The sequence below is a fragment of the Pteropus medius genome, unplaced genomic scaffold (genome assembly GCF_902729225.1).
Source record: "Pteropus medius unplaced genomic scaffold, Ma_sr-lr_union100, whole genome shotgun sequence".
Classification (NCBI taxonomy): domain Eukaryota; kingdom Metazoa; phylum Chordata; class Mammalia; order Chiroptera; family Pteropodidae; genus Pteropus; species Pteropus medius.
Window position 1 is genome coordinate 6,582,648 of NW_024342471.1, and position 26,741 is coordinate 6,609,388.

General features: G+C 41.1%; 1 protein-coding gene and 3 pseudogenes across 3 annotated transcripts in view; 3 read left to right on the forward strand and 1 right to left on the reverse strand.

The window, feature by feature from the left end:
• The first annotated feature begins 2,190 nt into the window (after positions 1-2,190).
• Positions 2,191-26,741, forward strand: part of KIF3B (kinesin family member 3B) — a 34,507-nt gene continuing 9,956 nt past the window's right edge. For 2 of the 3 annotated variants that reach the window (XM_039864049.1, XM_039864051.1), the window contains exons 1-4: positions 2,191-2,332; positions 21,408-22,875; positions 26,214-26,315; positions 26,535-26,657. In XM_039864049.1, coding sequence (XP_039719983.1) covers positions 21,472-22,875; positions 26,214-26,315; positions 26,535-26,657 — 1,629 coding nt within the window. In that variant the 5' untranslated portion in view covers positions 2,191-2,332; positions 21,408-21,471. Of the gene's footprint in view, positions 2,333-3,213; positions 3,238-21,407; positions 22,876-26,213; positions 26,316-26,534; positions 26,658-26,741 lie in introns of those variants that run through there. The other variant, XM_039864050.1, reaches the window with a different exon arrangement.
• LOC120604022 (uncharacterized) lies at positions 4,730-4,848 on the forward strand (annotated as a pseudogene).
• On the reverse strand, positions 9,150-10,178 carry LOC120603537 (DNA damage-regulated autophagy modulator protein 2-like; annotated as a pseudogene).
• LOC120604173 (uncharacterized) lies at positions 23,849-23,964 on the forward strand (annotated as a pseudogene).

Below are 26,741 nucleotides of genomic sequence, written 5' to 3' on the forward strand. Positions count from 1 at the left end.
CCAAGAGCCAGGTAGGCAATGAAAATGAATGAACCAGGTTGGTGTGGGGCTGGGAAGCATATTGCAAAGTGGAACTCACCCATCCAGTTTAACAGGGCAAGTGCTACTCCCTCCTGTTGTTGTTGCCATGTGAGAACACAGGCCCAGTGTGGCCACACCTTTGGATATTTCAAGAAGCTGGAAATCCCAGTTTATGTGGGAAATCTCCCGGTTTTTAAAATGTTGGCAATTAATTCTCTATTTTATAAAACACTGAGCAGGCCAAATAAAACACAACTGTTTGTAGATGCTGCTCATGGTCTGCCAGTGCATGGGTAGGGACAGGGATAACCAAGATTTATGGTTTGCCAGTCACTGGTCTGCTGAATATGCATCTACAGGTTTCATCTCCAATCGAATTTGTGTGTTTGTGTTTCCTCTCCAAGAGTCTTGGAGCCTCCAGTGAGGAGGGGAAGAGGATATTTTTTCGTCTTACTGCCTGAAAGATGCACCCAATATTTGCAGAGGACTTGAGAGAGATCAAAGGACAGCTGGGGCTACCTGGCTGTAGGCAGAGGTGAGAGTGTGGGCTCTGGGTTCACATGGTAATGACGTAACCTTGGCCAGTTTCCCCATCTGTTGCGCGGGAATGATGATGGTACCTTTTTAATTGGTGATTGTAAGGATTGTGTTTTGACTCATTATAAGTACTCCATAATGTCCTTTCTGGGACTTTCAGCTCTTCTGTTGAAGAGGAATCTGCACTCAAAAGTTTAATCAGCTCTTTGTTCTGCTTCTGTACATATGCTTGCTGCACAGGTGTTACTCGAAATGAACTAAAGACTCATCTTCCCTTTTGCTTGTTCTGTCTAAGCAACAAATGTTAACTATCTGTACCCCCTAGCAACTCCTGAGCTTTGTAACTCTTTGTAACTGCCTGCAACCCATAGCAACTCATGCGCTTTGTAACCATCTGAAGAAAAATTAACCAATAGGCCCATACCAAATAAACTCTGTATAAGCAAAGTCGCAACTGAGCTCCCGGCCCAGATCTTCGGCTTGATTTCGCGCAGGTTGATTTTTACAACATTTCTGCAACACTGTGGCCTTCCTCTTGGTTTCCTTACCCTAGGCCACCACTTTATACCTGTGGATTATGTCTCCCCGCCATCACCCATGTACTCTTTTTCATTTCATCCCCTGATCCCATTTTCCTACTGGTCAAGAATGTGCCTTTGAAATTCTTTACTTCTTATGCTCCTTGAAAAAAGCCAAAAGGACCAAAGATAACACATAGCTGATAAATGGCAAAGTTGGATCTCAAATCCAGGTCTGACTGACTCTCAAGTTCATGAACTTTGAAACCACACTGTGCTCCTAGGGCCAAATACTCACTGGTCGTGAGAAAGCAAGTGTCTTGCCCACCGCCCCACAGCCATCAGTGGCAGAACTGAAATCCAGACCCATATCTGTCTGGCTCCTTTACCCGGCACTCCCCAACTCCCATATAGAATCTTTAGTTTTCCCACATGGCTCTTTCCCTACATTTTCACTATATTTCACTATGTTATCAACTCCCCCACAAAAATTCTGTGAGGTCATCCAGCAGGAGTCATGCCCAATTTGTGGATGAGGACACTGAGGCTCAGAGAGGGAAAGCAACTTATCCAAGGCCACACAGAATTGGTGGATTTTGCAGGTAGTCTAGAGATGAGGGGAGCCCAGCCTGGCCTGAAGATGGAAAAATGTAGACAGGAGAAATATTTGAGAGACCAAGGGATATGCTGACAATGTGCTGACTGATTGGATGGGGGGAACGGGTGAAGAAAAGGGCGGGGTCAAGAATGATTCCTAAGTTTTTGGCTCGAGTGACCCGGTGGAGTCTAAATGGGAACTATCTCAGCAGCAGTTTGAGACGCAGGTCATTAGACAGATGTGAAAGCGCTTTAGGAAAGGTCAAAGGGCGCTGACGTCGTGTGGCGCGACCATGGCAGTGCATTCCACTTTACAGATGGGGAAACTGAGGCACTAGATACCGGTGAGTAAAGTCAGGTAACGTCGCTGTCTATTCACATTTCTTAGATGGGTGAGAGGACCAAGGCGTGTTGAACACCTACTAGGCCCCAATACCGTGCCGGCCCCGCCCCTCCTGGCAGACTTTTCCTGTCCGCCCTCTGTGTCCCAATAAAGTTATTGAAATTGACACGAGTTGCTAAGGAAGTGGGTCGCCGAGCCGGGTTGCTAAGGAAGTGAGCGGCTGCCGTCTCTCCCCATCCGGGGCAGCGGGGAATGGCTGAACCCAGGATTCGCCGCCGCCCCCGCCGCCGCCGCCCGCTTTTGGCTCTGACCGCAGGTGAGTTGGGGAGGGGCCCAGGAGCCAGCGGGGCAGGGCGGATCCCTCCAGCCGCCTGGGATCTTCCCGGAGGCCCGCGCTCGCGCCGTCGCCCAGCTTCGCTACTCCGCGAGTGGGAGCATCTCTGCCCTGCTTCCCCAGCATCCTCCAGCTGTCTGGGCGGCCTCGCCCCTCCTTCCCCGGGCGGAGGTGCGGCCAGATCCCCAGACCCTGCTGCGAGGGGTCAGGGTCCACCTTGGGGGGTCTAGGGCCTTGGTCAGGGACTTGGCTCAGGAGGGAGGCGAGGAAGCGAAAGCCTGGGGTCTGAACCTCGGCGCTTGCCCCAGCTCACTGTGTGACCTTGGGCAAGTCCCTCGCTCTCTCTGGCCTCAATTAATCTCTGTGTCCAAGGAAGTCGTAAGACTTGCTGCTCACAGTGGTTAAGATGATGAGTGTATATTGAAAGTTCCCTAAATTGAGAGAGAGAGAATTCTTAGGGCACCCTAGCCTGAGGGCCAAGAGTCCAGTTTGGAGTCTGAGTGTCTGCGTTTGAGACGCTGCATATCCAGTTAGTCATTGGGTGGCCTGGGGCAAGTTAATCTCTGAGCTTTTCCTTTATCTGTAAAATGAGTTAATGAACCACTGTGGGAATCCAATAAGACAGAGTAAGTCAAATAGCTTGGCGCATACTAAGTGCTCAACAAGCTATAGTGAGGCTTGCGAGGTGGTTTGGGCAAGGCTTCCAGATGACTTTAAGACAGGTTGGATTTAGGTGTGTAGAGTGTCAGTTCTTCTGGGTATTCCCCCCACTATTGACATCCCCCACCCTCAGTTTTACTTCTCCATTCTTCTCGGTGCAGGGGAGGTGGTGCGAACTGCAGGTAGCCCTGGTGGGTGAAACCCTGAGGTCAAGTCCTCGTAGATTGGTAAAGTTATGGTTTTACTTTCTACTTGGATCTTGTTGACCCTTCCAGAAGAAAAATGGTATCTTAACGTCTTTTGGAAAGTGCTTAAAGCATAATAGCTATTTACAAGTATGTGATTAAGAAGCACTTTTCGGGTACATTACCTCATTTAATCTTCACATAGACTTTGCCAGGTAGGTGGTGATGTTATCTTCATTTCACAGCTGAGGAAAATGAGGCCCAGAAAGGTAAATGACTTGCCTAGGAATCTTATTAAGTGGTGGAGCTGGACACATTTCCAGGTAAATCCTGTATTTTCTCCCCTATACTCTGATTTCTTAACAGTAGCTCTTACCAAGCCACAAGGGTATTCTTTTGTTACTCTGTTGTGGCTACAGGCTTGTCTGCTAGTGGCAAGGAAATAAGATTTTACATAAAGCTTCATTTAAATAGATACAATCCTAAGCATGGACCTTAAAAAGAGCTGGAATTTTTAAGAGAGGATTCTCTTTCCCTCAGTCCCCTCCTCCTCAAAATGAGAGGAGCAGGCTAGATGATATCTGAAGGCCCTTTCAGTGCTGTTGTGCAATTCCAGTGGGGTGCTTCTGGTTTAAAAGCATGGAATCAGGCTGCCTAGGTTCCAGTCTTGGCTCTGCCATTTCCATGCTGAGCAGTTTACTTCTTTGTGCTGCAGTTCCCTCATCTGTAGAATGGGAATAATAATAATCTCTACCATGTGTGGATACTGTGAGGATTTATTTGAGTCTAATACAGGTAAAGTGCCTGACCATTTTAGTAAACATTAGCTATTGTTATTTAGGCTTAACATAGTATCAGTGCTATACTTTATATTCTATTTATGGTTGGTGAATGAATAAATTAAAGTTTGTGCCGATAATAGCAAGTCTGTCAACCTCAGGGACACTGCAAGCTTAAAACAGTAACTGTCACAGTATTACATAAATGTCAGTATTATTACATGGGTTATTACATGGGAACCTGCAATCCTATGCCAGATTGGGTTCAGAGCAAAATGAAAGCTGATGTTAGGATGCTATCATGGTTTGGTAGCTTAACTTCCAGTTCAGGAAATGATTACTCAATCCCTCTGTGCCAAACAGTGGAGGATGGTGGAGATCAGCCCCATCTCCCGATCCTTCACCTTAGAGCTTAGTTTGCAGATAACTAGCATTTGAAATAATTTAACGTCTTTAAATCAATTCATATCTTGTGTTTGCCCCTACAGCAGAGTAAAGCTCCTGATTCAGAGCTCTTCTTTTGTGTCCCTAGGCTTCTGTCGGGTGCCTGGGTAAGAAAACTCAGTTTCCCCTAAGCCCTTTCATCCATTGATACATGGGTCCCTGAGAAAGTGCCTTTTCCTTTGCTGGTTAATAATACACTGCTCTCTTTATGGTGCCTAATGGTTGACAAAGATGCTTAAATGTGCCTTCACTCATTTGTTCTTATCAATAACTCTGCAAGGAAGGTAAGGTGCAGATTGAGAGCCCCATTTTACTACGGCCATGCCATCCTGAATATGCCCAATTTCATCTGATCTCAGAAGCTAAGCAGGGTTGGACCTGGTTAGTACTTGGATGGGAGACCACCTAGGAAGACCAGGTGCTGTAGGAATTAAAAAACAAACAAACAAAAAACCCATTTTACTGTTGAGGGACCTGAGGTAAGAGGAGCCATACTACTAGGACACGGCCCATTTCACATTGGAATCCAGGTTTTCGGGCTCCAAGTTCAGTGCTCTTACCCCTATGCTGCCTCAGTTTCATTCACTCAACATTTGCTGAGCACCTGACGTGTATCAGGCCCTGTTCTGGCCTGGGGATGTGATGGTAGTGAGGTAGATGAGGTCTTTGTTCTTATGCAACTTACATTCTAGTGACAGCAACAGAAAAATAAACCAATAAATGAAAAAGGTGATATGGATAGGAAGAAATACTGTGAAAACAATACAATAGTGATGCCATAGAGAGTAACTTCTTGAAGGGATTGGGGAGCTACCACTTAAATTGGGTGACCAGAGAGGGCCTCTCTAAGGAGGTGACATTTTTGCTGAGATTCACGGCCAGAAAGGACCCAACCATTTGAAAATGTTGCAGAAGGAACAGCAAGAGTAGAGTCTCTGAGATGGGAACAAGTTTGGTAAGTTCTGGGAGCTGAAAGGAGGCTTGAAGTGGCTGGAACAGGTGAGCTGGAGAGGAGTCAGGGAAGAATGGAACGGAGAGCCAATGTCAAGCTGGGGGTGAGGCCTCAGATCATATAGGGCCTTGTAGGCTAGAGTAAAGAGTACAGATTTTATTCTAAAAGCAATGGGAAGGCATCAAAGGCTTTAAGAAAGGGATGTGACATAATCTGTATTTTTGTTGTTTAAAAAATCACTTTGGCCTCTATGTGGTCAGTGGATTTTAAGGGGCATAAGAATAGAATCCAGGAGAGTAGTTTGGAGGCTAGGTGAGAAATGATGGTGGCCTTCTAGGGTGGTGGCAGTAGAGATGGTATATAAGAGGATGTATTTTGTAAGTAGAAAAAGCAGGACGGTGGTTGTGGGGATGAGCTAAAGGAATCAAGATGACTCCTGGGTTTTTGGCCTGCACAATTAGGTGGATGTTGGTGGTGCCATCTGCCTCTAAAATGATGAGAGAACTTTTTGGTAAGATGCCCTGTGAGGAAGAATTAGCTGTGATTCTGAACCCTTGGAGGAGAGGCGCAAGGTATAAACATAATATCTTATAGTCTGGGGAGGAGATCCCAGATTACAGCCAGGTGCTTCTAACTGAAACCTGCATCGTGGACATAAGCCCTGCTTTTATCGCAGTCTGGCTCTATGCCAGCTTGTGGAGTGGCAGGTGTGGGCTTTGCCAGGGCAGTGTCCATCTGTCTTGTGTTGTTGGCGTTGCTGTCCTAACTCAAGATCTTGGCTGACAAAGGCTGGAAGGAGACTAGCCAGTTCTGGGAGAGAAAATGAAATCACTAGTGAAGCTCACTCTCAGCGCCTCAAATGGCCACACTCTCCCTGCCAAAGTGGTTCTTTCCTTGGCCATCGAATGACATTCTAAAGTTTCAGAGGTTTTGATTTAGGAATCTCTTGAAAAGCTGTTGTGTTCTGCCAGAATTCCTAGAGGATTTTTTAATGGAGTATCTCTTCTGAGCAAGGGAATTCAAGCTTTCTTTTCATATATACTAATAGTTGCATGTGTAAATTTAGGCTTTACAGTGTTGTAAATTCAACATTGTAAATAGTGAGACGAATAATCCCACCACCTCCAGTTGTATAGCTTTGTTTGCAGTTTAGAATGCTCCTTCATCTCATTTACTAACGTTCAGTCGGTTGAGATCATATGGAATGTATATTATCCCCAGTTTACAGATGAAGCATTGTGATGCTGAGAGGTCATTCATCTTTGTCAATTATATTAAGTGCCACTTAGATGCTGGATTAGGTAGATCCTTGCTGCTCAAAGTGTGTTCTGCATGACAGAGATGCACACGTCCCCTGGAAGCTTGCTCGAAATGCACAATCTAAGCCTAGATCTAATAAACCAGTCTGCATTTTTACCAAGACCCCTTGGGTAAATTTCCTGTGCACGTTAAAGCTTGAGATGCACTCATTTGGTAATAAGTAGCAAAACTAGGGCTTGCCAATGATAGCGGTAATAAAAGTAATAGGAATAGCTAACGTTTATTGAGCCAAACACTGTTCTAGATACTTTACACATATTCTCTCATTTAGTCCTCACAGCAGCCCTGTAATTTGAGTAGTTACGATTCCCACTTTCCAGAAGAGGAAAGTAGAGGCACAGAAAGGTCAAATAACTTCCTCAAATCTGCTGACCCCAAGTCCATTGCTCTTTCTGCCACTCACTTGTTCATCTGTTTTCCAGATGGGCAGTACATTCCTGATGTCTTGTCAAAGGCCTTTTTCTTCTGTACCTGGGTAACTAATTTTAAATGCTTATGAAAAAAAGACTTCAAAGAATGTGTGAAGAAATCAGGGGAAAAACCTTTGAGCTATTTTAACGTAATAATGGGTGTCAGTTATTTGACTAATAGGCAACAAACAGATATCCAATTTGTAAGAGGGCTGCCTTTCACACTTAGTGGTCTCATTCAGGGCAGAAACAGCTGAAGCAGGTAGGAACTGTGAGCTTGTCTTCTGAGTCATTCAGCCTTCAACTGTTTCTTGATTCTGCTGATAATATCTACACTAAGTGAGAAAAGAGTGACTAAAGTCCTCTGTCACCGCAGACTAATTGCAAAAGATTCAATTTTATGGTGCCTTGGTTTTCTCTCTCTGCCCTGCAGGCTCATTATTTTCCTTTCAATATCTCCTTATCTCTCCAGAGTCTTAGAAAGATTTCTTGGTCAAGGTCTACACCCTCCAGGAAATTCTGGTTTGTAAAGGCAGTGGGATCTGGGTGGAGGTATGAATTCTAATAGCAGTTCTGCCACTTGCCGTGTGACCTGAGACAAATAACTCTACCTTCTCTGGCTTTCATCTCTCTACATGCAAAATAAGGACTTGGGAAAGTCTTCCACCCCTACCTGAAAGACTGAGCTTTGAGTTGGGTGATATTTTCTTCTTTCTTGGTGACTTCATGCTGGGCTTTCTCTCAGACCTTCATGGGTGGGACTTTTAGAGCATATTTCTTGGCAGTCTGAGATTACTACAGTCAATTCATCTTAGCATCACACATCTGCACTGCAGCTTGGGATGTTTGAGTTTAAGGCTCGGTTAGTCGTGGGAACACTTTGTGTCTCATTTTGTCACACTGATTGCAGACATTGAGTTCTTCACATACAGGCAGATTTATCTTTAGCATGCTGGTTTATTTAAATCATAGTTTGCATTAGAGAGCACCAATGATGATTGTGGTGGGTGTGGTTTTCTTTTTAAAGTTTTTGGCAAAATATTTGCAGCACTTTGCACTATTTTTGCAGTACTTTGCCATATTTGAACATAATGTATAAGTAGAAGTGGGTCCAAGTGAAGTAAAAATTTTAATAGATTATTAGGAGTTGAGACTTGATGTGCTGTTACCCACTCTGAGGTCATTCATATCACCTTTAGCAGTGGTTTCAGGATGGGCTTGCTTTGGGGCTTTTGTGGGAGACATAAGTTAACCAGAAACTAAAAGCTGATAGCACAGGCTCCAGCAGCTTAGTGGATTACAGTAATCATTACTTCATAACACATTTCGATAACCTAAGCAAAAAAATCTAGGTAGTAAATCATAAAAGATTCCATCCAGGTAAGAGAAAATGTCAGCTCAAGTTAACTTAAGGTGACCACAAGAAGATAGTTCTTGGTGGAAAAAAGTTACTGATTTTACAAGATCCGCAATAAAGAGTCAGATAATAGCCCGAGAAATATATAGTGTTTTTCTTTCCTTGTTTCTTCAATTGCCAGCATTTTTAATAGAGTTTTTTTTTTTTCTTGATTAGAAAAACCATGAACTTCCATTGAGGAAAAATGAGGAAAATCCTGAAAAGATTAAATAAGATTCACCTGAAGTCCCAACACCCAGAAATAACTACTGTTAAACATCTTACTTTCCAAGTACTAATATATTCCTAAATATATTTTTTATCTCATGAATTTGCGGTTCTTACCTATTTCCCTTATTGTCGTCGTTTAGCTAGTTTCTTTTTTCTTTTATGTTTTTTGTGGTCCTTTGGTTTTATTTTCTGGGATAAAAAATAGTATAGGCATACATGTTTTTACGTAGTTCTCTTGAAGATATCTTTCAAAATAACTTGTCAAATGGCTTAATTCATGTCTCTTGATTATTAGTATTCATCAGTGTCACTGTCAGCCTTGAGTAATTGGTTGAAAATTTCAGAGCAGAATAAGTAACTTTTATGACTATGTTCTTAATCCCTGAGAATCATAATCATAACAGAAATATTTTATCCTTTCATCATAAATCTCTGGAAAGTAGCTGTGTTCGTTCATTGTTAATAGAGCAATGAGCAGTGTCGTAGAGGGTTAATCTGTATAAATTGGCTTCCACCTGTAAGGAAAGTTTCTGAAAATCATGGATATAAGTCAGAAAAAAAAAAAAAAAAACAGAAGGAAGACGACCTAGACCATTCTGCTGCAGTAGTGATTATGCGAAGCCCATAACCTTTGTTCTCAGGGTTCCAGTGGAGTTTCTGTACTACATCTGTGCCAAAACTGCCACTGTGCAAAAGTGATGAGTGAGTCAGCAATGCTAAGTGCACTTACTCCACTCCAGATAACCACCAGAAGTCTGATCCAGAGGATTCGTGTCCCATGCATTCTGGGCTGAGTCTGGTAGGAAAGGATGGTCTAAACAAACATGTATGATGAGCCCACACCAAAGGTGAGCACAACTCCACATACATGTACAATAACAAAGATTATTTTCTGGAAGTTTGCCACAGTAGAATGTTATAAACCACTCAGCAATCCAAGTACAAGGCCAGCCTTGTTTAATCTGGTGATACAACTCCCTTCAGGATTGAGAGCATGAACTTGCTTATAACAAACATAAATGGTAGCAATGCATAAAACTGGCAAAATTTAACATTGTCCCAAACAAGCATTTTTCTGGAGCTACTGTACCACCAAGTGTCAGTCATGTAGGCAGACATGTTTGTGTCTCTCCTGAATATTCCCTAAATAGCACAGGTCCTTTCACAACTCTGTCTTTTGTTGTTTACTCCGATATAAGGCAAAATAAGGTCAACAGGGTAGAAGGTTATTGCAGTAATGTATGAAAATATGGAAGTAGCAGTGGTCCAGATTACAAGGGCTAAAGGAAGGAAACAGGCCTTGCTGAAACCACCACATCTCAAACAGGTCTTTATTACTTGCTCATTTGGTTTTATCTTCCTCACTAAACTTTAAGAGCAGGAACCAATTATTTTGTTCACCATTATATTTCTAGCTCCTGTTTGAAAGTTCACTAAGTATCAGTCTTCAGATCTGCCCAAACCTGCACCTTTTATAAATCCTTGCTTGGATGAGCCCAGACTAGTCGTGGGGTCCGGAGCCTGCAGGATGGACAGAGTTGGGGCAGGGCCTGGTGCGAGCTCCTCATTTAGGTTACTTTCACTATTTAAATGTTATAAATAATGCTACAGAGAACATCTTGATAATTATCTTCACATAAACCTTTGTCTGCATTTCTGATAATTTCTTTAAACAAGATCCTTTAATTGTTAAACTTTTTAAATTATAAAGGCAGCCTCCTTAAATTGTTTTGAACAAGGCAGTGTCTAAATGAAGTCGAAAAGGCAGACATTATTACAATTTGGTGGGGAGGGATTACCTGTGAAAATGGTACCCTAACTCAATTTCAGCTTACTTGCCCACTTGCAGATATATATATATATATATATATATTAAATGCCAGTTTGTTTATTTGCAGATATATTTTTAGATAAATGTACTCAAAGCGTATCTCCCATTTTGCATTTGGAAATGTTCACTTAACATTTCATAAACATGTTTCCATGTTTAGTAATTATGAATTAGTAAATTTTCTCTAGCATTGGGCCTTTATTTCCAGCTTTTTAATAATCACAGATTGCTATAATGAACATCTCTGCTTTTCTCTGAGTATCACAAGAGAACAACTCTAAATAAATGGTTCGGGGAAAATTAGAATTTTAAAAAGTTGTAAAGGAGAACTATACATTTTTCTTCTTAAAATTTGATTAGGATCCTCTAAAAGTATCTTTAAAAACCAACAGCTTTATTGAGATAGAATTCACATATCACAAAATATCTTTTAATGTTTTTTCTCAGCCTTTGCTGCTTTTCCTTAATCTGTTTTTCTTTTTGATACAGAATTCTCTATGAGTGGGCAACCTGCACTCTAGCATTTAAACCTTTCATCCTCTGAACACGCTGTTGGTGACATTAACCAGAAGTACCATATGTACATTCTTAGTTTTGGGCACTGTATGAACTGTGAGGGCAAACATATCATTATGGAATTGGACAGTGAACGTTGACAGGGAACGTTTGGAGAGGGACTTTTAAAAAGTATTTAACTCATCGTGTTACTGAGATAAATCCTGTGATTTGTAGGAAATTCTGCTTGATTAGCTTTGGGAACTGTTTACAATGGAGGTGGCATGTGCAGCAGAGCTTCTCAAACATTAACATGTACACACATCACCAACGATCTTGATAAAATGGGATTCTGATTTAGGGGATCTGGTTGGGCTTAGAATCTGCAGAGCTAAACCTGGTGGAACAGGAGAAGATTTTAGGTGACACTCAGGCACAGCATCCTGAATTATCTTGAATGACCAGGTGAGAGTTATTCCCTTTTAAACTCTTTTGGTTCTTCTATGTCAAGGAGAATATTTGTTTAGTTCCGGTCTGTTTCATAACACTTGCTAACTTTACTTTCTAACCAGAAGCGACCAGGTCTCAGGCCTTAGGTAGGCTGCAGAAGGGGTCCCCAACCAGGCCTGTTAGGAGGTGAGTGATGGGCAAGCCAGCAAAGCTTCGTCTGTATTTGCAGCTACTCCCCAACGCTAACATCACCGCCTCAGCTTCACCTCAGATCATCAGGCATTGTTAGATTCTCATAGGAGCACCTGTCCCTGGTGCCAAAAAGGTTGGGGACCGCTAAGCTATAGTATCTAACTAGAATTTAGTAACATTGTTGTATATCCTTACATATTTTTTCCTTAATTACCTTACAGATTTTTTTCTATTTGCAACAAGTGTTACTGATTTTCCATTCATGATAGTGAAATAAAATAAACTTGTATTAAAAGAAAGTAGCTTTCAAGAAAAACCAAGTAAATAATAGTACAGGCGGTGCATGGATATGGCAAAAATTGTAAAGAGACATTTCGATGATTGACATTTAGACCAGGCTGGTGTGGACAAAAGACCATGAACTTTGGAGCCAGGTAGACCTGATTTCTGCTTACTTTGCCACTTATTAACTCAGTGTGCCATGTTACTTCCCTCTCCAAGTCCGAGGTTTTTTTTCTCCCTTAAATCAGGTCAGGGCAGAAGCACCTCCTGTAGGTTAGGCACTGTAATGCTTTTTCTCTGATCCTCACACTGCTCCAAGGAGCAAGAGTATTATTGGTATTCCCACTTTACAGATGAGGAAATGTGCTCAGAGGGGTGAAGGAACTTGCCTGGAGTACTGGAACTAGGAATGATAGGACTAAGTTTCAATCCCAGGTGTGTCCGAATCTCTTTTTTTGTTATTGCAGGCCACCTCCCTCTTTTAAATATAGATTTTGCTGTGGCTCTCTGCCCGGCTGAATGGCAGTCTGATTTAAATGAAAAGTCATTACACACACACATGTTCACTACAGCATAATTCACAATAGCCAACAGGTGAAAAGTAGCCCAGATGTTCATGGGTAGATCAATGAATAAGGAAAATGTATATAAAAAGAAAAGAAGAAAATGTAGTACATATTTACAATGGGATATTATTTATCCTTAAAAGAAGAGATCTTGTCACATGTCATAACATGAATGAACCTTGAGGTAGAATGGTGGTTTCAGGGCCTGGGGTGGGTGGGGGAATGCGGAGTTGTTGTTGGATAGGTATAGAGATTCAGTTTGGCAAGATGAAAAAGTTCTAGAGATCTCTTATACAACAATGTGGAGGTAGTTAGCACTACTGAACTTAAAAATGGTTAAGAGGGTACATTTTATGTTATGTGGTTTAACTATAATCAAGATTTTCAAAAGTTAAAAAAAAAGCTGTTGGTCAGAGGGCAATTTTTTTTCATTATGGAAAATCTTAAGCATACATAAAAGTAGAATAGTAATGGACCATGAACCCATTACCCTTCTCCAGCAGTTATCAGCACATAGTAATTCTGTTTCGCCTGTAATCTCCCAGGCATCCACTTCCACCCCTGATTATGTTGATCCCGACAGCTGTAACTTTATCTGAAAATACTTTTGTGTTTATCTCAAAAGTAAGAAACTTCTTTTAAAAATACCACTTTCATATCTATAAAAGCAATTCCTTAATACCATCTAATACCTAGTGTTCAAATTTCCTTGATTGTCTCATACATTTTTTAACAGTTGGTTTGTTTGAATGAAGATCCAAAAAAGGGCCCCAATGATGGCCAAATGTTGTATTTGGTTGATTAAATCTCTTACATCAGAGTGTACATTTTTAGCAAAGAAACAACTTCATTTCCTTCAAAGTCCCTGGCAGGAAGGCTCTTCCAACTTCCTAGCTTTGTGGTGGTTCAGAGCATGAGCTCTGTATGTCAGGGGCATGTGGACAACGGGGTATACTGTTGGTAGGAGAATAAATGGTACAGCCTGGGGAGGGGGTAAGATGGTGGTGCCTTCTGTCAAAAAGATGCATAGCGTTTACATGTCTAGAAATAGATCCCACTAATTACTCCCTCCTGTAGCTAAAGGTATATATTCAGGGTATTCACTGCAGCATTGCTTACAATAGCAAAAGAAGATCCCACAGCAGGGGACTAATTAAATACATAAGACAACCATACCATGGCGTCTGGGCAGCTATTTTAAAGGGGAGTGGAGTCGTCGCCAGGATCTATAAAGTGAGATGGAGAATGATGCATAATATACTTCCACTTGATTTTTTAAAAAAAAAGGTAGTGTGGGGGAAGCAACAGATACATTAATGCTCTCGTATGCATCGAGGTTCTCCCAGGGCTAGGGGGAAGATTCACTTGTTCACCGTATACTCACTCATATAGCTTGAATTGTTTTAATCTGTGGATGTATTGATACATTTATATATACACATATATGCATGTTTTTAAAATAAGTTTATGTGTAGGTTTTTAAATAACACTAACCTGGTTTTGAATCCTCACTGTTTCACTTAATTTGCTGTGTGACCTTGGGCAAATTAATTTCTCTGAGCCTCACTTCCTTATTTTTAAAATAGGGCTAATACCTATTCCTCGTAAGGTGATTTTGAAGATTAGAAGAGGAACACACATTAAGCTCTTGACATGCTGTGAGTTGTGACTATCGAATACAAGAAAATCCCAGACCTTGATGCTGAATGAGAAGTGTCCTCTAGGCTTGAATATATTTTTTTATGAATGATTCACAATTGGATACAAAAAAGGATTTCTTTCCCTATTTTTTTCTCTTCAATAAATGCTTTCTTTGCCTGTTTTGCTCATCAAATGACAGGGAGTGAGCGATGACAATTTGAATTCATGGCAGGCATTTCTTTGTTCATGTTTCTTGTCTGTGACCTTTCTAGGTTTCCTTCCAGATAAGTAGCCTGTCTTCCTAAGACGCTTAAGCTGAAATCAAGGTGCTAGATATTTTTCCCCAAAGAAAAAAAATGGCTTTATTGCGATCCCCCTGCTTGATTATGAGAAACAAAATACATGCACCTATTAAAAAGTCCAGAGAAAGCCAAAAAATCACTTGCAAGCTCACCCCTAGAGATCAATATTGCTTTCATTTCCTGAGTTTTTATTACACATCTTGTGCTAGACTATAAGCATTTAACGTTTATTAGCTTTTTTAGTTCTTAGAACAGGTCTTTAAGGTAGGGGTTGTTATTAACCCCATTTTATTGAAGAAACTACGACTTAGGTGACTTTCACAAAAATTTATAGCTATGTGGCAGAACAAAAATTTAAACCCTGACCCTTTGAACACTAAAGCTCATGTTTTAACCCTGACTTTACTCTTTCTCTCCACATCTTTCTCTACACATGTAAACACATGTAAACAAATCTCATTGTACTAATTCTCCTGTTTGGTAGCTGCTTCCCCCTGTCCCCCCAACAAAATGTCATGAACATCTTCCCGTATGTAAATACCTAGAAGTGTATTGCTATTCTTAATGACCGCATAATTTCCTGATGTAGAGATATGTCGTAATCTAACCGATCCCTTATCCATGAGTATTTACGTGGTTAGAGGTGGGGGTAAACATAAACATGTACATACATCTTACACATGTATTCAGTTATTCAATGATGTCCTCAAAATAACTCCAAGAAATGGAGTTACTGTTCCAAGGGAGTATGACATTTCAAATTTATACTTCAATGTTTTAGTATTAATAGCTCAACTGCCCTCAAATAATTTGTGCTGGTTTGAGATGCTGTGGCTCTTGTATGTACTGTAAGGGACAGTTTGAAAGTTTTTAGACAGTTCACACAACTGTTTGGCTTACAAAAAGATGACTTTGTGTTTATATACAGTGCCCGTAATAAAAACAATATATTTTATTAGTCTGTTACTTTGGCATCTTTGCTCTGAGTACCTTTTAGAGCTGAGGTTATGTGATATGTTATTCTTACATTAGAAAGTTAAAGATTTCATTGCTGTAGGTCTGACAGAATCTCTTTTATGAAGCTTCACCATAAAGTTGAGACAAGTAGTTTTACTCCTAAGACTCTTCGTTCATCAATTAAAATATTTTTTATGACCTTATGTACATGGTGGTCAGTAAAAACGTACAGATGAAAAAGAGGAAAATAATGAGTTTTAACATCTGGGTACTAGTTTACTTAATATCACAGAACTTTTTTCTCTTAATTTTATTTTTTGACTAAGTAATATATTCACATGATTCCAAACTCAAGAGGTATAAAAGGGTATACAGTGAGAAGTCTCCCTTTTTCTCTCGGCTCTCAGCCACCCAGCTCTTCTCCCTACAGGCCACCAGTGTTGTTATCTGGCTCTGTATATCCCTCCAAACGTATTTTGTGCATATAGAAGCAAATATAGAACACAAATATGTCCTTTCAAATTTCTGCAGGGCAGTGATGTTATTTTTGAACTAGAGATGAATAGTTTTGTTTTGAAAATTGTGTTAACTCCCATTGTGATAACTGGCCATCCTGTTGAACTTGGTGCCTTGATGTGGTCCAAGAGATTGCAAACCTGGAGTCCTGATACTTCAAAACAGTTAGCAACCATTGTAAAAGAGAGTAGTGTTGCTGGTGATGAGGTGAATGCTGAGTGGAAACAGCCTTTTCCCCTGAGAGAAACCTGCATAGGGAGATGGTTTGGGCTGGTTAATAGGGAGTCGCTATCTTGTTGCCCCAGTGTTGCAGTGCTTTTCTGATGGCCCATGTGATCTATGGCTCTGGCTGCCTTTCAGACACTCGAGTCCTTGAACTCCAGGCTAGGCAGTTGGCAGGTGGTTGCCTGGTCTGATCTTAAAGGACATTGCATTGGAATGCATTGATTAAAGATGCATTAGTATGCACTCTGTGTGCCCACAGATTGCTCCTCTTTGCACGGCTGTTTGTACTGTTTCTTGCCAGACCTTTATTTTTTCCCATTTAAAGATAGCACGTGTTCAGTAAAGAAAATTAGGAAAATACATAAGTGTTGAAGAAGCAGGGAAAATCGCCTGTAGTCCCATCACCCGAAGTGGACTACCATTGATGTTTTCATGTGTGTCTTATTTTCATATTGTGATTGCATGCATTCAATTTCATAAACTGCTTTTATGATAAGCATTTTCCATGTCATTGCAGAGCCTTAGTAAATGTCATTTAAAAAGATGGACTAGTATGGCGGGCCTTTCTTAATCAGATCATGTGTACGTGAATTTGGTCATAGACAGAGAATCTGCAGGAGCCAGGCAAGAAATATAAATGAGCAAAGCATGCTGGGTGGGAGACAGTAGGGAGTAGGGGGCGGGGAGGATTGGAGAGGCTGGGTCCACCAGAGGCAGCTGTTGCTCAGCTCCCATTGCTGCCACTTGGGGCGCAGGCCAGGAGCTGTCAGCTATTCCCATTCTTCCACAGAAACAGAAAAATTTTTTTAAATGTGAAATTGGTGGCCTTTTTTTTTTTTTGAGAAATTTTAAACATTTAGAGAATAATATAAGAAACTCAGAATTGACAGATGTTAACATTTTCTCTTATTTGCGTCAAGCCTCATTCCTATTTTTGTATGTGTGTGAAAAGAAATGATAAAATATTATAGATAAAATTGAAATACCCTTCCCATTTTTAGTTCTATTTTCACATTTCACTCTGCCCAATTTGAGGAGTCACTATCACACATAAATTGTTGTATAACCTATTTCATTTTTTATATTTATAGATATAAATACAAATCCATGAGTACCATATTGTTTTATGTTTATAAGCATAATTATCACTCTGCAGCTTACTTTTTTACTCAACTTGTTTATTTATCCATGTAAATATATATAACTAATTCAGGGTTGGCAGATTTTTTCTATAAAAGATCAGGTAGTAAATATTTTAGGTTTTGTGAGTCATACTGTCTCTCCTGCAACTACTCTGCTATTTTATAGCTAATGCAGCCATAGATACTATGTAAACAAAGAGGGTATGGCTGCGTTCTGATAAAACTTTATTTACAAAAACAGGCTGTGGGCCAGATTTGGCCTGTAGGCTGTAATTTACTGATCCCTGCTCTAATTTATTCCTTTTAATTACTGAATAGTATACTGTCTATAATATGAATATACCATATTTTATTTTTCAATTTCCTTATAAATGGATGTTTAAGTTGTTTGCAGTTTTTCTACTGTTTTAGCAAAGTTGCAGAAATCCTTATCCATGTTTCTTTGTGCACATTTGCAAAGTTTTTTTTTTTTTACCAAGACATACATATATGTAAAAGTGGAATTGCTGAGGGGTTTATTTTCTCTTTTTAACAATAGATGAGCCACATGAAATGCTTCAGGTAGTCTGTGACCAGTTTTTGACCTCTGTCCTAGAATCTCTATAGGAAGCCAATAGTCACTGTAAAGTCACTGAACACCTAGTTCTAGAATTTAAGGTAAGACTCCATGAGAACTAGCGAAGTTGAGGGTGTGTGAATCCAAATATGGAAAAGTTAGAGAACAATCTGGAAGAATGTGGCTGCCTTGAGAAATGTTCAGTTGATTTCCTTAGCAGACAAAAGAGATAACATTGGGGTAAAACTCAAGTTTTCACGTGTATTAGCCATTAAAATGGTACTTGTTAACATCAGAAAGACAAGTTCTAGCAGAAGTATTCAGGATGAAGGTGATGAGCTGCTGACCTGTGGTTCCATCTTTCCTGGCAATGCTGTGAGTTCCTTTAAAGATTTATCACTGTAATTAGACTGGCTAGAAGAATAAGGAAAGTGATAAAATAGAGAAAGAGTATCAGGGCATCCTTCCAAGAAACCCTCTCCTTTGAGGAGGACCCAGAGCAAGATTTTAAGCCCTGGTGGCAGGAAATTAAATTAGTCCATCTTCCTGAAATAATACATCAATAAAACATGACTAGTTCAGTTGAGCTCGGTGAGTTCAGAAAAGAAATGGTGTTCTGTGTTCTGAGTCGAGATTTAATTATGGGGACTCATGCTTTGGGAATTCTTCTTTTTAAAAGATTTTTAAGATTATCGTAGGTCATTATCATTCCTTTGTTTTTATTGTTTTGGAGAGCTCAAAAAATGTATGAGACTATAACAAAAGCAGCTGAACATCAAAGGCAGCCTGCTGCAGGCTTTTTTTTAAAAAAAAAAAGGTCTTGGGGCCACATTGTTTTGATAGGTGGAATCTGGACAGCTCTGCTTCTTCAGGCATATATAATGCAGAAGAATTGGTCATCTCCACTGACCCTTCCCCACTCACCTCTTATGTTTCTCTTACTCCTTCAAGTCTAGCACCGTGTCTAACTGTCCTATGCACTGCAGCAGAGGCATCCATAAAGGAGGCATGGGGGCTGGGGTTTGAGCTTGGCACCTAGGCCGTATTCGTAGGCCTCTGTTGAAGTGGAGGGAGAGACAGGCAAGAGATCAGCCACAGCTGTAGCCAAGGGGCTTTTCCCCTGGAAAAGAAAAGGAGATACAATAAACAAACTGGCCATTCTAACATCTGGTTCTTTCTTTTCATCTGGCAAAATTCCAATAGCATCTAGAAGGTAATGAATGAAGGGCTGCCTTTTACATAGTTTTTTTTTTTTTTTAATGAATTGAGATTTCTAATTTGAACATTGATTAGGTCTTTGGATCTCAATTTAGTCTGATAATTTTTAGGGTGATGACTACCAATGGAACAAGAGAAAGTGTTAGTCTAGTGATGCTTAATGCCTAAAATTAGGTCTCACTGGTAATCTCTGGAATGACCCTTTGACAAGGGTCATTTGACAAAGGTCATTTCAATGAATCTGTATTAATTTTAATCCAACTTTATATTAGTTTGCAAAGCACTCCCATCTCTGTAAGTGCCTGTTGGTCTCACAGTTATCAAAAGGAAGAAGAATGATTCCGATTTTACAGATTTTACAGAAAAAGGTTCAGAGAGGGTAAGAGGTCTTCTGGTTCTTCATTCTAGTCAACAATATTTTATTACATATAACAACTAGAGGGACAAAAGTAACTTTTCATGTTTCCATGTGCTTAGAAGCAGAACAGTTTTTTTATGAAATATCAGAGGGGACATATTGACTCTTTGTCTTTATTAATCTGTATGCCTGGAATGGTCCATCACTGCTTCGCATTCTCCCACCCTTTGGTCTGATCCTTTGAGAGGGAATAGGTCATTCTCACAATGAAAAAGAATATAGTTATCACTGTTCTAAGTATCTATTAAATTATAAATGCATATGTCCGGTGATCCAGCAATTGCATTTCTAGAAATTTATCCTTATAGATATACTTTCCCACACATGAAAGGATGTGGTCCTGGGTTTTTCACAGTAAAATATCAGAAACAGCTTAAGTGCTAGGGTAGTGGATAAATAATTTCGATGCTTCCATACAGTTGAATATTTAGCTGCTGTATAAAGAACGATATAGTTCTCCATTTACTGACAGAACAAACTCTAAGATATGTGGTTGAGTGAGAAAAAGCAAGATGCAGGACACTGTATTACTGTATAAAACATACTATGCTTGTTTAAAAGGGAGGATGTATGAATACATATTTGTTATGCATAAACTAGTTCAGGAAGATTAAAAATCTAATAACACTTGCCTTGTGGGCAGGAAAATAGGTGGCCGGACCACAGGTAAGGTGGAAGGATCTATCACCAAAGGGCTTTTGAATCAAGAATGGTGTGAGTTACCTATTTAAAAAAAACAAAAACCAAAAAACCATGCACCGAAGTTTTCAGGAGTTTGAGATCCTTTATAATGTACCTTTTTGATCTGCTCACTTCCTACTTCTTCTCAAATAACTCATTTAATCACCCTTTCTTCTGCTCCCTGAGTTTTCTGGCACCAAATGAAGGTCTCTCTCTCTCTCTTTTTTTTTTTTGCTTAAAAATTTTTAACACCTATTTTTTTATTTGTATTCAAATTATATTAAACTTATTGATTGGGTAAGTGCTTTCTCTGTAATGCATTATATTACATCCTCATTTATTTGAATATATTTTGCACAAGCCATAGTTTATGACTTTAGAACAGAGAAGTATTATTAAGCACAAGATATGAAATTCAAAGAGTACAAACAAGCATACAGTAGAAAGTTTTTTCTCTCTCTGTAGACCTCCAAATCCCCTAGGTCCATAGTTTCCCTGCTGAGGCTGCTACTATTACCACTTTTACATGTATACTTCTAATAATATTGTATGTATATCAAACATAAACATGCATATGTCCCCTGTCTTACACACTGTGTAAACTATACCATGCACAGTTTTCATCTGCTTTTTTCACTTAACATATCTTGGTATAGGACTACATTTAGATCACCACATTCTTTTTAGTAACGTTTTAGTATAGGATTCCACTACATATATTAAATATTTTTAATTTATTTAATCATCTCCCTCTTGATGGAAATTGGGGTTGTCCACAATCTATTGCGCCCACAAATGATGCCACAGAGAATATCCTTGTATGTGTAGGATAAATTCTTAGAAATACAACTGCTAGGTCAACAATCTGTGCATTTTAAATTTTGCTCTATGCAGAAATTGTAGGAGTTCAACAGGATATAAGATTACCTAGGCTTTTAAAAGGTTTCTACCTGCCTCAACCTGTATTATAAGATAAAATGTTAGTTGAAGGGAGGACAAGCTAGTTAACACTATTGGTGGACTAGATTTTTTATTTTTCCCACTGAAGCTGATTAAGATCCCATGAGGAAACATACAGTATAGTAACATTATTAAATGTAGCCATCAGAAGGTTAGCAAGGTGAAGGTGACTTGGTTGTATCAGCTGCTGTTGAACATCCTCCAGTGACAACTGTACTGCCTTTACTTACCTTTGCTTTTTTTTCTAGGACCTTAGCATTCTGAGACAATTTGGATTCGTAGTTCTCAAGATCGATCCCGTCAGAGTTCATCATGTCAAAGTTAAAAAGCTCAGAGTCAGTCAGGGTGGTGGTTCGCTGTCGGCCCATGAACGGCAAGGAAAAGGCCGCTTCTTATGACAAGGTGGTAGACGTGGATGTGAAGCTGGGGCAGGTGTCAGTGAAGAACCCTAGAGGAGTGGCCCATGAAATGCCCAAGACCTTCACCTTTGATGCAGTCTACGACTGGAACGCCAAACAGTTTGAACTCTATGATGAGACGTTCCGACCGCTTGTGGACTCGGTCCTGCAAGGTTTCAATGGGACGATTTTTGCCTATGGACAAACTGGGACTGGGAAAACCTACACAATGGAAGGAGTCCGTGGTGACCCTGAAAAAAGAGGGGTTATCCCTAACTCGTTTGATCACATCTTCACCCATATCTCTCGATCCCAGAATCAACAGTACCTGGTCAGGGCTTCTTACTTAGAGATCTACCAGGAGGAGATCCGAGATCTGCTCTCAAAGGATCAGACCAAAAGGCTTGAGCTCAAAGAGAGACCTGACACTGGAGTGTATGTGAAAGACCTGTCTTCCTTTGTCACCAAGAGCGTGAAGGAAATAGAGCATGTGATGAATGTGGGGAACCAGAACCGTTCTGTTGGTGCTACCAACATGAACGAGCACAGTTCGCGTTCTCATGCAATTTTTGTTATCACCATTGAGTGCAGTGAGGTGGGCCTCGATGGAGAAAACCATATCCGTGTAGGGAAATTGAACCTCGTAGATCTTGCTGGCAGCGAACGGCAAGCCAAGACCGGTGCACAAGGGGAAAGATTGAAGGAAGCGACCAAGATCAACCTGTCCCTTTCAGCCTTAGGTAATGTCATCTCCGCCTTGGTTGATGGCAAAAGCACTCACATTCCATATCGGGACTCAAAGCTTACCAGGCTTCTCCAAGATTCTCTTGGTGGCAATGCTAAAACTGTGATGGTGGCCAACGTGGGGCCTGCCTCTTACAATGTAGAAGAGACTCTGACCACTCTAAGATATGCCAACCGTGCCAAGAACATTAAGAATAAGCCAAGGGTCAACGAAGACCCTAAGGATGCCCTCCTTCGAGAATTCCAGGAAGAGATTGCTCGGCTCAAGGCCCAGCTGGAAAAACGGTCCATTGGCAGGAGGAAGAGGCGAGAGAAGCGGAGGGAAGGCGGTGGCAGTGGTGGAGGTGGGGAAGAGGAGGAGGAGGAGGGAGAAGAGGGCGAGGAGGAAGGGGATGATAAGGATGATTACTGGCGGGAACAGCAAGAAAAACTAGAGATTGAGAAGCGGGCTATTGTAGAGGACCACAGCTTGGTTGCAGAGGAGAAGATGAGGTTGCTGAAAGAGAAGGAGAAAAAGATGGAGGACCTGCGGCGGGAAAAGGATGCTACTGAGATGCTGGGTGCCAAAATCAAGGTACTGTACCCTTCCTTGGGCCCTTTCTTTTCTCTTTTAAATCTTTTTGTTTTATCAAAAAAAGATAATGGGGGGGGTAATATCTCTTTTGGTTTTGCATTCCCAATAGCTCCATGATATTTTGTGCCCAATAAACATTTATCGAATCAAATTGAATGAAGAATAATAATTTTTCAAGTTAAAAAAAATTAAGTATTGAATTCATAGTAAGAATAATTATTACACATGTGCAAGTTATAAAAAAAAGTAAAACTAACACTCACATTAGCCCCCCACGTTAAGAAATAGAACAGCATCCATATCTTTACAAGCTCTTTGTGTCCCCCTCCTCCCGAGGGAACCGTTGTCTTGGATTTGGTGGTTTATCGTTTCCTTGCTTTTCTTTATCGTTTTCCCGTGCATGTATATATCTCTAAATAAAACATAGTTTTAGTTTCCCATAACTTTTTACTTTTATATAAATGAAATCTCATTGCTACGATTTGCTTTTTTTTCTCATTATGTCAATGAGATATATTCATATCGATGCCTGTAGATTCATTCATTATTACTGTTCTGAGAATTCCATGGTATTCCATTTTCCTGAGAGTGTGGGTTGTTTTCATTTTCTGCTACGAACATTCTTGTGCTTGGCTCCAGGAGAACATGTACATGCAGGAATTTCTTGTCTGGCATCACTAGGTTCTAGAGTATGTGCAATGTCAACTTTACTAGATAATAACAGGTTGCTTTCTAAAGTGGCCCTGTGGATTGAAACTTCTACCAGTAGGGTACGAGTTCTGATTGCTTCTCATCCTTACCAACACTATGATTATCAAGACTTTCATTTTTGTATATCCGGTAGATATAAAATGGTATCTCATTGTGGTTTTAATATGCAGTGCTGGACGTGGTTCCATAGTGTAGCGGTTAGCATGTCTGCTTTACACGCAGAAGATCCTGGGTTCGCGCCCCAGTGGAGCCACGGTCCATGGTATACAGCCATGCCACCCTGAACAAGCCCGATGTCTGATCCCGGAAGCTAAGCAGGGTCGGGCCTGGTTAGTATTTGGATGGGAGACCACCTAGGAAGACCAGGTGCTGTAGGCATAAATTAAAAAAAAAAATTATATATGTGTATATATACGTGTGTGTATATATATATATATATAGTGCCGTGATTACACAAGAGCTCTTCTATCATCCCTTGCAAATGCTCCCTTGTAGTCAACCTGCAACCCCTGTGTGCCAGTGGCTGAGTAGAGCATGGAGGCCCCCTGTGTCGAGTCTCCTCTCAGGTGGCAGTGTGGTACTCCATCAGACGCCTGGGCCTGGGCTGCAGTGGGCCTTTAACAGCAGAAGAGAGCGCAGAGTGCAGAGCTGGCCCTGGGAATCTGAGGATGACCACTGCCTGACCACAAGAATTCCTTTGAGGGGTTAGGTTCTATCTCATTGAATTTATGCAGACTTCTGATTTCTACTCTAAAATGTATCTATGTTTATAACTTTTAAAATGACAAGTGATCTCTTTCTCACCTCCCCTTCCCGCACTATATGAAGCCATACTTTATCTGTGGCTTTATAGTGACCCTTTCACAGAGCCGGTACTGTTTTCCTTCAGAGACAGGGCTCCTTTCCAGGACTTTCGAGACCTGATGTGAAAATGGAACCATATGCAACACAGTTAGGAGGTAACTGTTTCAGAGAGGGGCTTAGTATAGGATTCCATTATGTGAACCGCTGCATCACCCCTCCTCACTCCCACACCTGAAGTGTGACTAGGTGTGCCCAGGTTTGATTCGCATGCTGATTTTAGGATTACATCTGTTATTGAAGCCCAGGAATACCTAACCTGGGGTATTTGAGCAACTCTCAGAAGCTGGGTGTGGCAAAACTCAGCGTTACCTCACGGTCACTGAATTTCTTACACGCTTTGTTTATGGGAGAATGACATTACTTCTATCTTTTCCAATCCCTGGCTTCTGTAAAATCATAGGACCAAAGAATTTAGATGTGGAAGGTGTGTGTGTGAGAGGTGGGGTGGGGAGGCGGCGGGAGTGGGTTGGTAGTTAGTAATCAGTCCAGCCCCTTCATTTCGAGAAAAGAGGAAACAGTCTCAAGGGCTTACTGAAAGACGGCAGCTGGACTACAGTTAATGTTTATGTGTTTCTTAAAAGCAAGTTTGTAGAGGTTTTGGAACCATACTTTTTGGGTGCAAATCATTCCTTCAGCTCTGCCAAAGGCTCCTGATCTGTATAGCCAGCTCAGAGCTATCTCCTAACATCCAAGCTGGGTAGCCTCTGCCTACTGGTCATTTCCATGGAGAGTCTTCTGGCCACCCAGAGCCTGCCTGCTCCTGCCTTCGTTTCTCAATTAAGTTAGACTCTTGGGAGCTGCCTCTCCCTTGCTAGCTGCCTCTCCCTCTCCCTTAGGGCCCAGTCAGTCCAAGGCCTCTGACTCCTGTCTCATCAGGATCTCTCGGACCTATCCCCTTTGCTCTCACCCACCCCTGCTGCCCTAATCCAGGGCTGGACCCTTAAAACAGCTGCCTGTCTGGTCTCCCTCCAGCTAGTCTGCCCTTTTCCAGTCATTCTTCTGTGGCATGGGAGCAATGTTTCTGAAACACAAATCTGATTGTGTTTCCTCGTGCTCAGAGAACACATCAGTGGTTGCTGTGGTTCTCAGGATCAAGTTTAGTCTCCTTCAGTGGAACTTTGAGGTTGTTGAACTGACCCTTGGTTGTTTTGCCAACTTACCACTCCCTACCGTACCCTCTCACACACACAAATTTTTTTTCTTAGCTGATACCTATTTTTACTTCAGCACTCTGTGTATATGTCCTTTGAGAAAGGAAGCTTTCCCTGATGCCTGAAAGCCCGAATTCTCTCTCTCCAGTGTGCCTCTCCCATTACTGCTCTGTCTTTTCCTTGTGATGGCATCTCACTCCATGTGGTAAGAGCCTGCTTCCTTGTCTGTGACCCTCAGTAGACTCTAGGGTTTGGGTTTGTATTTACAGTTGCCTCCCCGCTACCTAGCACATAGGAGGTGCCTAATATGTCCTAAGTGGGGTCAATACTTTGTACAAACAAACCCAAAACATATTTTTTTAAAGGAAGCTGAAGTTTATGTGTGTCTGGAGAAGCAGTATCTTCAGTGTTTCCAAGTTAAAGTCTCCAGTGGAGCTGCCGCAGCCCTGTCCCAGTGATGGGAAGGGCACAGCTGAGCACAGTATATTTTTCCCCGGAGTTCACCCAGCTTGTATCAGTCCTGAGCGCTTTATCTTTTACGGGCTTCCCTGTGAAGAAGTACGTTCTGAGGAAAACCTTTCACAAGATGGATCCTACTTTTTTCCCACTTAGGCCATGGAGAGTAAGCTTCTTGTTGGAGGAAAAAATATAGTAGACCATACAAATGAACAGCAGAAAATCCTGGAGCAGAAACGGCAGGAAATTGCAGAGCAGGTAACTTTTTCATTTTTTTTTTTAGTGGAGAATGGGATGGGGTAAGGTGCGTTAATGCTACAGAGCAAATATCTCTTCTATTAGACTTGTCAAAGGGAGTGGAAATGAGGCATGGCAGACCCTCTCTAGTGGGAGTCTCTGATATGATGCACCCCAGTTCTGTATCTTTGTATAGACATTGTCTCTAGGCAAGCTGATGAATTTTGTGCTATTTCTCAGAAACGTCGAGAAAGAGAAATCCAGCAACAGATGGAAAGTCGAGATGAGGAGACCTTGGAACTTAAAGAGACATATAGCTCATTGCAGCAAGAGGTGGACATCAAGACCAAAAAACTCAAAAAGGTATAAAAGGAACAAGGATAGGCAGAGGTGTCTTGAGACTTGGGGGAAAAGAGAGAAGTCTGTTGTTTGGAGGGTCTCCTTCTT